We start from the raw sequence: 12,395 nt of genomic DNA, 5'->3' as shown, positions 1-12,395 counted from the left end.
CACGGCCGGCTTCTGTTTCTGTGAGAAGTGAAACGTAATAATTTATAAACTGCTGCGGACACATATTGGTTGGTTTTTTTTTTTCATTTTAGTCAGCTTTACACAGGTGCAGAGATTGTTGAAAGGTTCAATGTGTGGGTTTAAAATACGATTTGGATCCATTGGATCCATCATTTTTTAAAAAGTGGATTCATAAAACGTTGAGAATAAAATTATGTCTACAATGATTTTGGTCATATATTTGCTCTTGACATCTGGATTACATATCAGAGCTGGCATTCTGAGATTTAAGAGACTCTTTGGGTGTTTTGTTGGAACTGCAACACCTCTGAAACCGATAGGCTCCCTGTCCTATAATAGCACCAAGGCAGTTAGCTATTAATGGCTGTTATGTAACCCTTTTCAGTGGCATGCTCTGCCCATGCCAACTTCTTGTTCCCATCTTGCTGACGGGTAGCAATTGTTCCATTAATGGCGAGGTCAGACCGAGGCAGGCACTCTTAGCATTACACTCTGACGTACTTTCTCCTCTCCCAACAGTTGTGTAATTTGTTTTGCTGGCTGCTTTGCTGAAAAATTCTGTGACACATTCTGGGACAACCTCTCTTACTCAACATATCGTCTAGAACATCGCTTAATGGCATTGAGCAATACTGGGTGACATCAGACATGGAAAGTAAAAAGTTACAGCTTTTCCTATAGTTACTCTCCTTGTCTAGGCTTTTTTGATGTAACACAGCTTTTTGAGTGGTTTTAAAGGCTGTACTTTTTTGCCCCACTTGAGGAATATTTAAAGTAGCCTATTTGCTCCTACTTTTACTTAAGTTTTATTTTTAGATGTAACAGCAGTGGCAATTGACCCATAAATTTATTTGCACAAATTAAAAAAGGAACACTGTTAATATTGCATGGTAGTACTTTGTAACATACACAAAATCAAAAGCACTTTTGAAAATAATTATGTACTACCTTTATTTGAGCTAAGAGTTCTACCCCCTACTTGAATATACTTTGAGTAAATATTTCAGTACTCTGTCAGTAGTTAAAAAAGAGGAATTTCAAGTTCATTTAATATTTTATTCACTGAATATAATCTTGTAGGTAAACAGACGGCCTGTTGTGTGTGTTTGTGTTTGTGGGTGTACTTTCATCATGTATTTTATAATTGTAACACAACAAAAGAGACATATAAATTCAACATCCTTTTATTTATTTTTTTTTTCATTTTGAATCTTTCACAATCAAAAAAGTGTTTTTGTAACCATTTTGCATATCCACGTGAAGTATAGCAATACATAATCACTTCTGGACAAGCCTTATTCAATTTTTTCCATTCATAAAGCCTTTCGGCGAACAACAAACGTTATACAGTTTCACATAGTACAAATGGTAATTGGGGCGTAGGTCTGCATGGGTAAATACACAGCACAACCAGGAAGAGCATAGGGCAAATAACACAACAGGGTGACAGAAAAATACACATAATAGCCAAAATAATAATTGAATATAATAGAAAATAATAATAACAATAACAATAATAATAATAATAACATAATAATAAAATAATGACAACAGTATACAAGAGATAGAGAGAGACAACTTTACATTTATACACAGTGGCCAGAGGCAGGCACCAGGAAGTGAAACAAGTAACAAAGTAACTCGTACAGACTGAATGATCTACTGCATCTACTGTAGCTAAAACAACTCAGTGCGGAGGTGAGCAGGATCGTTAAGACATTGGCCTATTTGGGGACGATGGACAATACAATAAAGAGGCACCTTATGAAGAGAGAGCAGCTTTGCTGGTTGCGATTGGAGAGCCATTTCTTTTATTTGATAGCCAAATTTTGTCTGGAAAATAAAGGTTGTTCAGTTTTGTTGGATGTCCGGCGAATGAGGCCGGCCTTGTGCTTGTCAGGTTCTGTCAGCAAAGCAGTGTGTGACTGCGTTGCCTTGACTGATATGCAGATTACTGGCCTTGACTGAGAGCTTTGTGTCTAGAAGGTCAGAGGTTGATCACCTGATTAGAGACCTCAAGCTGAACCATGAATCTGAAATGTTTTTTTATCTTTTTTTTTTTTTTACAAGCTGTGGCTCATACATACAATTGAAAGAAAATCTTTGAGGCATTTCCAAGACAATGAGGGACTGTACAAGAACTCTCAACAGGAACAAACTGATCACTTTTCATAGTCTACGACTTCCGCATCCCACTGTTTTATTTTTTGTTGTTTTTGCCACTTTTTTCTTAAAATATATATTCAATATATGCAAATTTATATGTCACAGTAATATACAATCCAAGTGCTTCAGAAGTGAAGGGGTTTTCTGTGCAGATGGGATGAGGGGAGAGGAGAAAACTGAAAATAGTACAGATGTGTTCAGAGGGAGGAAGAATGTAACTCTTTGCCAAGAGGGGAGACACTGAGGAAGGATGTATATTCTTTGGTCAAAGGAATGTTCCCATAATGCCATGCTAGACGTATACGCGCTGGCCACCCACCAAGGCAGTTTAGAATAATGAATAATTGAATAATGTTTGAATTTTCCACAAGGGAAATATCCCACACTCAAGCTCCAGAGAGTTTCATTCTACTCCCTCCCTTTGTTTTTTCTCTCTGACACCTTGCTGAATGTAAGTGATCTATTGTTTTTGTTGTTAGTGAGAACCGATGAATGGAGGGATGGGGGGGAGAGGTTGGAGAAGAAGAAGGGAAACAGGTGACACAGTGAAACTTGATGGTGAAATCACATCCTAACTACACCTCACACAGATCATTGGCTTCTTGTCTGTATTGTAAGGTAGTGATGTGAGTTGAAAGAGATCTGTCCTGTTATCAACTGTGGTGGAGGGAAGCTGTAGTAGTCTAGTAGACATCAGAGAGTCTAGACAGGTGACCAATGTCCATATTTTGAGCTGGTCTTTGTCCTTAATTTCGCCTCTTATTCCAGCCATTCCTCCCACTGCTGGATCCCTTTTTCCCTCCCTCCTTTTTTGCCTCTTCCCTCTCACTCCCCTGGTGGTGCTCCTCAAAATGAGTCTCGTTCGCCTCTTTGCTCTCCCCGTTTGCTTGGCCGCTGTGTTGGCTGCTGGGCAGAGCCAAGTAGGGGTGCTGGGGCAAGGTGGGAGAGGGGGATGCAGAGGTGAAGGCGCTGATGTGTCCCTCCATCTGAGCTCCTGCTGCCCCGTTGGACAGAGCTCTGTACTTGAGGCGGAGCTTGTGGGGCAGGGCAGTGGCTTTGACCTCAGTGTGGCACTCCCCGTTCTGACCCACAGCTCCCATCGCATTCTGGTGGTAGCTGCTGATGTCTGAGGAGGAGGAGGGGGACTCGTCGTCTGTGGAGCCCTCCTTGTCAGAGCTACGGGGGTCCCCATCACTGGATGAGGTGTCTTTACCAGTGGAGTTCTCCCGGTAGAAGCCCTCGGCTCTGGGGCCTCCCTCGTAGGTGAGCACTGGGGGCTCTTCGTCCAGTGTGTTGAGGTAGCTGTTGTGCTGCTGGAAGGAGGACTTGCCCTCCTCAGTGTTGTGGAGCAGATTAGGGGCGAAGGGGTTCTGGTGGCGGTCCATGTGCTGAAGACTGTTCTCCTGGCCCTGGTAGCTGTAATGCCTCTGATGGCTCTCACGCTGTTGTTGGGCATTGGATTTGTACCTTTGTTGCAGCTCCTCCGCTGACTCTGCATGACCGTTGGCGTACTCGTACTGCGGTGAGTCTAAGGTCTTCGTCCTCTCCAGCTTCTCAGCTACCTCTGTGATGGCCACTGAGCACTCAGAGAAGTTGGAGGTTGAGGAGTGCTGACCCTGCTGTGACAGCCTACTCTGCTGCGCCTGCTGGTCCTCTGGCCTCTGGCTCTCCATGGGGTAAGAGCCACTGCTGGAGCGGTACAGGATCACGCTCCTCTGTGCAGAGGTGGCCTGGGGAGCTGGGCTGGAGGCCTCCAAGTGGCGCTGCTGCTGCTGCTGCTGTTGGTGGTGGTGGTGGTGGTGCTGGTAGTCCATGGCACACTCAGCCTCTGTTGCGCTCTGCTGGTGAGCAGCCACCAGAGCACTGTGGCTGCCGTGGTAGACCCCACTGGGCATCTTGTTGGGAATCCCACTGCTTTCTGATCTGCCCACCTCCATACTTGAGGGCTCCCTCTTGATGTCGTAACCCATGGGTTCTGGGCTGGAAGAGCCGTCGGACATATCAGAAAGGGAGCCGCGGGGAGAGTACTTCGGCAGCGTGTTGTGGCGCTCGCCACGACTCGACTGTTCGGTTTCAGAGGAGTCCGAGTTCAGCATCACTTGGGATGCACTGGAGTAGCCGCTGCTTGAGAGGTAGGGGTTACTATTGGGGGTGCCATTGCTCCCGTTGCTGCTGTTGACACTAGCAGCACTGTTGGATATTTGCTGACTTTTCTCCATGTAGGAGGCTGTGCTGATGAGGCCAAAGCGCAACTTGAGCTGAAGGAGTTCTGTTTTTAGACGAACGTTCTCCTCATTCAGTGCCATGACCCGGTTTTCTAGCACCATGTCATTGAGGCGGCGCTTCTCCCTTGAGCGCTTGGCTGCTTCATTGTTCTTCCTCCGTTTTTCCCAGTAGGATGCATCTTTCTTTTCATCAGAAATGAACTCCCGCTTGCGCCGGGAGGACATGTTGGGCTTGCTACCTTTAGCCTGGCGGCCGCTACGTGATCCGTCTTCGGGCTGGGGGGATGGGAGGCTCTCGCTGTAGTTAGAAAAAGTGTCCACATCCAGGTTGTTGCTGCTGGTGGATGGGAGGTGTAGACTCAGGCTTTCCATTTTCCCAGCTTGGGGCCAGAGTGGATCTCTAGCAGTAAGGGCAAAGGGGGGAGGGAGACGATGTGTCTGATAAGCCAACTGTTTTGGAGTTTGACCTATGTTGCAGGATCTGCAAAAAACTCTGGATGAGGTATTTGAGCTCCTCGAAGGGAGAACCTCATTGATTTTGCCTTTGAAAACTGTGTTGCCTTTTTTTTCTAATTCAAAATGTTCAAGTGTCCAAATTTGCCAAGAAGATTAAAAAGAGATGGAACTCCACAAAAACCTCACACATTGAACTAGTGTTCTGAACTACGGAAGAAACTAAAAAAGAAACAAGTTTGTTTTTTCCACAAAAACTCTTCCAGCTCTCTTGGCAAGTAGTTCAAAGGAGTCTCTGGAGTCTCACTGGAGGTGATTTTGAGTTTGTCTGTGTCGTCCTTAATCTTCACCAGGGTTTTGATGCCTGTCAGGCTGGTGCCCTGCTTCTCTGGGTGTCTTACAGAGGATGTAGGTCAGTCCGTCTAGTCCGGGGGTTTTTCCACAGCTCAACACTCCCCGAGGACCCAGTTTTAGCGCTGCTGCTTGCTGACCAGCAACTGGGTTATGGAGACAGTGAGAGAGAAAAAGAGAGAGAGAGGGAGAGAGAAAGAGAGAGAGAATTAGTTGCAAAAATACTGCAGTTCATTGTGACATATATTTACATTTTGGTCAGGTCAAATGACTTTTCATGAAATGCAGCACAAAGCTAAAATGTGGGTCCCGTATTTCATATGGTGTAACCTGTACGGCGATTTGAAATGACTTAAACATCAACTGCAGTCTGACCTTACAAATCGTACAAAACATTTTGTCTCCGGCAATTCAGCTTGTGCCAAAAAACTATGACATAACCACCAAAGTTATGTAATGTTTTCACTGTCAGTGTGGACATTTATAGTTTCTATTGTTTGATAGTTTATATCGACATCATGTTCCTTGACTTCCTTGACTTCAGGGAAGGTGTGGGGGGGGGGGGGGGGGTTGCGGTGGATTAGTACAGGCTGAGCCGCTGCACAGTTTGCATGCATAGAATGTAGGTTAACAGTATTCCTTGGGGGTCTTTGCTGACTGGCAGCGCGGGGACGAGCGGAGATGGCTGAGGCTGAGAGGTCGGGGCTGAGCTGCACAGGTCTGCGCCGCCGCTGCTGCAGAGCTCTTGCGTAAGACACTGCACTGTCACAGTCACATAACTAGGACTAGGGCAGGCTGACCGTGTGCCAGCTCTGCAGAGACTGACGGATGGAGGGCTGAGGGAGGGAGGGGAGGGGAAGGGTGAAGAGGCAGCGGTGCACAGCGCTTCTATCTATTTGAGGCTGATACATCTGATATTTTATCACACATGCTCTGTGACCTATATATAGGTATGGTGAAACAAATTTCCTGTCATTCTCATTTCTGCTTTTATATTTTATTTTCTAAATATCATAAGGGACACTATGACTCGTACACTAGTTCAAACAGAATGTCGTGCATCAAACAAATTCTAGGATGGGAGTTCCTGGCGGTTGCACCTTTTGCGTGACTCAATATGTCCGACTCCTTGGGGCTTAATGTGTCATGACAGTAGCTGACAAACAAACACAGCTTGTTATTCAACTGTACACATCTGCGCTGGGCCGTGTGCATATATGTGTGTGTGAGGGTGCGTAAGCAGGGGAGAAGGGGGTGTTGTGACACTAATCAGGCTGCAATGGCCCATCTGTCATAGCAGCAAAGTCTCTGTGTCTTAGGGAACTGTCACACTGTCTGACATTACACAACACCACAACCTGCTGCACTTCCTTATGTAGTATCAGCATCATAAGCTTAACAGGAAACCTTGCCCAACAAACATCCTTTTCACCATGAGTTTATAAAAAATACTGAACATAGTGCAGATGTTGACTCGCAATCCAGCGTTACGTAATAACTAGATCTGTCTCTCTCACTGCGCAGCATTACACAGTTGACATACAGTAATTAATAACACATCATTACCCTGAGCCCTGGGCACCACTACAAACATAAAAACATCTTTTTTTATGACACACACACACCAAGTGCATGTAATAATCTAGGTGATATGTCAGTGGGTTACAATGACTCTCTGTGTCACGGTGTCACTTTTTTTAAGCAACAACACCGAAAGCAAACATAGCACATCTGTTTAAACATGGTCAGTCGGTTTCATCATCAGGGATCCTGATAAGCCTAATCTTTCTCCTGTGTCTGCCCTTTTTTTCCTCTTTCACCTATTTTCACATATTGGAAACAGGAATCGGCGATATACATTTCCACTGAGATGGACAGTAAGCTGTCACAGGGATTCAACCTGTAACCTTCCAGTCACACCACAGTCCAGTGTCTCTATAGCTTTCAGTGACACTTTATTTGGATAGTCCAATATTGATTCTCAACCAACATAGGAGAATGGCAAAACTGGTTAAAGAAAACAGGCGGGCCACAAGCATGCAAACAACATCAACGGTGATGTGCAGAAGGGCATTTCTGCAGGAACTGAGTGACGCCATCGAGTCGGCAAAGGACCAAGATCCCTGCTGACGATTATGAACACAAGAGGGGTCTCTTCTTGGTGGGTTTACTTAATAAAGTGTAAATATGATTCACACATGTTCTTCAAAATGTCTTTGGACAGATTATATTAAACTGCTATTTGTATCAACCCTATTTATTAGGATAACCTACTATAAATAAAAATAATTTAGGGATCTCTATGTATCTAAGAAAGCAAGCCTACCCGAAGAAACCACATTGACTGTTAATGCAATTTTATTCAATCTGTGTTGCCAAAAGGGCAAAGTTTTGGGTGCTTTTGAACTCTCCCTGTCATCTGTCACACCTACCTTTGTTTCTCTGTGTAACACTACTGTATACTGTGCCCATATCACAAACCACTGAATTCGTATCACATGGTTGATACCACATAACTATTTAATCTGATGAGCTTCGTCTGCAAACCAGTTACTGCGTCTCTCTCCCAGCCCAGGAGTCAACGACCTTGTTACATAATCTCGCAGTCACAAAAGCGTACTTAGAGTCTAGTGCTCTCAATATTTAGTTACATAACTTCTGTAGCAGCTTGGCTTCATTTATCTGTACTTGGACAACACTGTTTATTTGCTCATGCCGATCATTTTATAATTCTGATTAAGGTCTAAGTAAGTCTAGGAAGGCTACAGGCTAGTCTTCAAACAGGATTTTCCCTCCAATAGCCATATAACATTTTCCCGTTCTGCGTGCTGCTTTTCTCCTTCAAAGAATCACTGGTAGAAAAGCTACGGTGAACAGCAAGGGATTTCAGTTTGGACATGAACACCAACAGATGTGGAAAAATGCAGGGTCAGCCCCCCTCCCCGCCCCAAGTAATTTTCATAAAGACTTGCTGGAGCGGGGGCGCGAAACAAAGAGGGGCGGGAAGAGAGCCGGCATACGTCTGCCTTGTCCCACTGACCTAGAAACGACGCTACGCAGTAAACACTCCTGTCTTTGACGGTGCGCCATAAAATAGGTCAGTGGGACTGCAAGGGAGGGAGGGCAGGAGAGGGAAGGAGAGTATTCGAGTGCACTCTAAAAATAGAGGGGCAAAAAGAGGTGAGGGGGGGAGGAAGAAAAGAAGGGTTGGGCGGACTGGAGGAATTCAGTTGGTGGAAATGAGAGGAATTTACAGACACTGCAGCAGGAGGAATAAAAAAGACAAACTTGGATACGTCATCAGCCTAAAAACCGGATTATGAAAGCCCCAGTGATTCACATGCAACATTAACTCCTGTATGCTCTAGAAACATCAACGACACCTATGCAGCGAGAAACAACATGCGTTAGAGGCAGATGAAAAAAGGTGAGAGATGGGGAGATAGCATTGACGTCAGAGCACACACCCATATCTGCAGCCAAATTCACTCATAACAGCCTCTCTCTCAGGACTGCGGGGGGAGGGGCTGCTGTTGTTGCTCGTAACCTACGTGCTCTGAATCTCTGTGTTGCGAAGCGAACCTTGTGTAACACATGCATATTACATAGCGGCAGAAGCTACAGGTTACTGGCTGTGAATACCCTGCAAGCTCTGTCTCTCTCCCCTCTCTCTGTGCAATCTGTATAAGAGCCAAGAACCAAACGAAAGCTAGAATATCACCAGGTTATGGTAATGCTAATTAAGACAGATCCATAAAGATATTTTGGAGATACAGTGCATCCTTTCTGCATGGAATAAATTCCATTAAAAATAATGACTCACTGCAGCTAAGACAAGTGTTTTCTCTGTGTTTTTGGAGGAAAATGCAGCTCTGAAGCTGTTGTCAGGCACTTGCTGCTTGGGGAGGAATGCTGCACCTTTGACCCCCTCCGAGGCAGGTCTGAGTAATGCATGGCATCCCTTTCCCCTCCTCCATCTTTTAAGTCATCCACCCCCACACACGTGGAGGGGGCCCCAGCCAGGGGCCTCCATTTTGCCCAGTGGCTTTGTGTTAAGAAAGCCCACCGAACTAGGAAACAGACATTCCAGGTCAACTAGTGAGTCCTATAACTGCCATTCCCGTCAACATTTCCATTCAGTCACATGTGACTATTAACAATTCCACCTGGACTCTGGACAGTGACACAATACTATCATTAAATCTTGGGAAAAAAACACATTTTCCCAGGAGAATGTCCTACATTTAGTGTGCACCACATATAAATCTCTTTAAAAAAAATTACTATACTATATAGAAATGACAAATTCGTAATATCCTAAAGTGTTCCTCATAAATGCAACTTTCTGCATAAAGTTTCTGCCTGTGGACATCTCTCACTGACTGGTGAATTGACCACATGTGAGTTACATGCTGTACCAGTGACCTCTATCCTATTTAAGTTGTATCCGTTTCCCCAGAGCATGTTTGTGTCCCTAAAATGTTTCTATTGCTGATCTGCATTTAAACTGACTGGCTGCTGTACAGTATGGGGCCATTGCATAAACCTTTACTTCCTATGTCCAAGTCTACCAAGTCTTTACAGTCTGCAGACAGACACACTAGGGAACATCACAAAGTCTCAAAAAATGAGAATGTTTGAACACATGTATCAGTTCATGGCCATTACAAGTAAGTGTCGAAAAATGGGCCAAAAGTTATTGAAAAAAAAGTTATTGAAGTCTGTGCAAATCTTTTTTCCACGGTGCGTTCATGTTCCCCAGAGGAGCTGACAGAGTCGGAGTAGTGCTGGCTCTTGCCCCATACCTTGTGTCTGTCCTCAGCCAGATACAGGTTTGACCTATATTCAGGGAACTGGCTGGGACGGAGCGAGGCAGACGGCTCTGATTCCAGACCAGCTGGCAGCTCGGAGTCTAACAAGCTCACCAGAACTCTGCCTGCCTCGCCAGAGAGGGGTTTCCATCCATTGCATCACATCCTGGATGTTCAGTTACTTATTCTCATTTCACAACAAAGCCACGCCAAGGCCTTGCAAGGATCTTGGGAGACAGTTTTGTACTGAATAAGGGAGATCACTATCTGGTTTAGACTCTGTTCTGCCTTTCTGTTTCCATGTTTTCTCTTCTGTGAGACATTTAGCAATTGCCCACTTTTGTAAGATGTGTGTTGCATCGTTGTTCATGATTTGACTGCATTTCTAAAACAATACTTCCAGCAACTTGCATTGTACGCTACTTGTTACAGATTTGCTTAACATTTAATTCCTTTAAAAGTGAAGTTTTGGTGTTAATCTGGTACGAATGATGCGGAAGAAGCAACGGGTGTAAACGGGAATCAATTACAGGACACTCTGTCCTGTCCCATGAGAGAGACGCTGTTTATTGCTGCTCCCTACTGTGCGCTGGTTATGTCATACCCTCCAACTCCCATAAAGCAAACCTCTGTGCTTTGCTTCATCCAATAACTTCCTTTTTATGACAGGAAGAAAAACATTTCAGTCATTTCTTGATTGTTTTCCATTTCTAACACTTTGAGAATTTGTTATTTGCATGATTACAGCTACCCTAAGCCCATGATGTAACCCAGAAACAGAAGAAAAATATTCTTCTAAATATCCTGAATTGGAACCTGACAGAAGGAGGTTATCAAAACATTACTTTGAAGAAAAGTGATCAATAGTGAGTTTATAATGACCTTATCACTGCCTACTTTATGCTCTTTTTATCTGCTATGGCATCACTATAATCCTCCTTTATAATACTACAGTTTAATGCTGTGATACGTTTAAATATGTGCATAGGATCCTTCTAACAATTCTAATTATCCTTTTAACAAATTATAATAGGATTACAATAGTTCTATTTTGCATATACACATATATATTTACTTATGCGGTATGGCCCCCGGTTTGTGGTGCACCGGTCTAACCTGCACTCTGACATGACAAAGTTTTCAGTTAGCTCTGCTTAAATTGGGGAATTATACATTTTCCCTTACAATAAATTAAACGAGGGCATGACCCAATCCTGTCTTACGCTTGCATCAGTTCAGCGGTAGCGCATGCAGCCAAAACGAAGAGAAACATATTAGATATTTCAGTGAATTGTAACAAAAAAAATGATATAATGAAACACGCACAAATAAAAAAATAAACGAGCATACGCCATGTGCCGGAGCTATCTGACTGCATGGCCACATGAAAATCAGACATCACTGACCAGCAGTCCTCATTCCCTGGAAAACACCACCATTGGGGAAATTACCTCGCCTTGACATTGAGCACATTGAGGGATACGGCCAACCACGTTTCACAAATCCTACTATCCTTCATACAAAACCCCCGCAAATTTAAAAACCCGGCAACAAATCCCGACCGCCGTGGTCGCCGGTTGCCCCTTAATCGTAAAAAAAAAAAAAAAATACCGTGTTTGTGTTACAACAAGAGCAGGAAATGTGTCAAAGTCACGGACACACTGACTGCCGGCAGGGCTGAGTCGCCATGTGAACAATACCCGGCCATAAGCATCATGTCCTAATCTGAATACACACACGCACAACCAGCCTCATTTACAAAACCGTCTGTAATAAAGATTTAGCGATACAAGTGCAGAAACATTACATACAAAAAATAGCTAGGATAACCCCCCTTTAATATCTCCCAAAACATACCTTTCGGTCTCCACGCGCAAAAAAAAAGACAGAAAATATATTCAGGCTGCCCCGACACAAAAGCTGTCTCGCTCCCGTTTCCTCTTCTCCTTCTCAAAAGAAAGCAAAGTTTTTCCTCCCTTTCCTTCTCCTTTTTCCTCTGCTCGGCTGAGTTGAGTCTGTCGGTCTGGATGTCGTTTCGCAGGATGCCGTTTCTCCCGTTTGGTTTTGAGAGTTGCTTGTGTTGTGCCGGAGACTTTGCTCCAGTTTCTCTCCCTCTCCCCTGTAGAAATATGTGTTAGTAGGTCAGTGGTTGCATAACAGCTCTTAGGCTGCCTCGTCACGTTTTTGTCCTCTATCTCTGTATTAGTCAACCTCCCCCCCCCCACCTCCCCGGTTGAATGTAATTTCACGGGAGTGGTTAAGTATATATAAGGACGTAACGCCACATTATAGGTGAAAATGTAGGGCAAATATGCGGAGTTGTGCCCCAAAGTTACATGCAGACCGTGTTACCTAGCTGGGAGAGATC

General features: G+C 44.3%; 1 protein-coding gene across 1 annotated transcript; it reads right to left on the bottom strand.

The window, feature by feature from the left end:
- Nucleotides 1–1,203: 1,203 nt before the first annotated feature.
- nfil3-5 (nuclear factor, interleukin 3 regulated, member 5) lies at nt 1,204–12,107 on the bottom strand. The gene is made up of 2 exons (XM_071537338.1): nt 11,885–12,107; nt 1,204–5,362 (listed from the first exon to the last, which is right to left on the bottom strand). Exon 2 carries the CDS (start codon nt 4,782–4,784, stop codon nt 2,934–2,936), a length of 1,851 nt encoding a protein of 616 aa, XP_071393439.1. The 5' UTR covers nt 4,785–5,362; nt 11,885–12,107; the 3' UTR covers nt 1,204–2,933.
- Between the last annotated feature and the right edge of the window lie 288 nt (nt 12,108–12,395).

Source organism: Centroberyx affinis, unplaced genomic scaffold, assembly GCF_046629955.1.
Source record: "Centroberyx affinis isolate AG114_WGS23_722 - 3 ecotype Tasmania unplaced genomic scaffold, CSIRO-AGI_Caff_v1 ptg003019l_1, whole genome shotgun sequence".
Classification (NCBI taxonomy): domain Eukaryota; kingdom Metazoa; phylum Chordata; class Actinopteri; order Beryciformes; family Berycidae; genus Centroberyx; species Centroberyx affinis.
Note: the sequence above shows the minus strand (reverse complement) of the source record. Positions and strands in the feature narration are given on the sequence as shown.

What these genes read in the sequence shown, in the direction of transcription:
- nfil3-5 (XM_071537338.1), bottom strand. Translation starts at nt 4,784, where the DNA reads ATGGAAAGCCTGAGTCTACACCTCCCATCCACCAGCAGCAACAACCTG.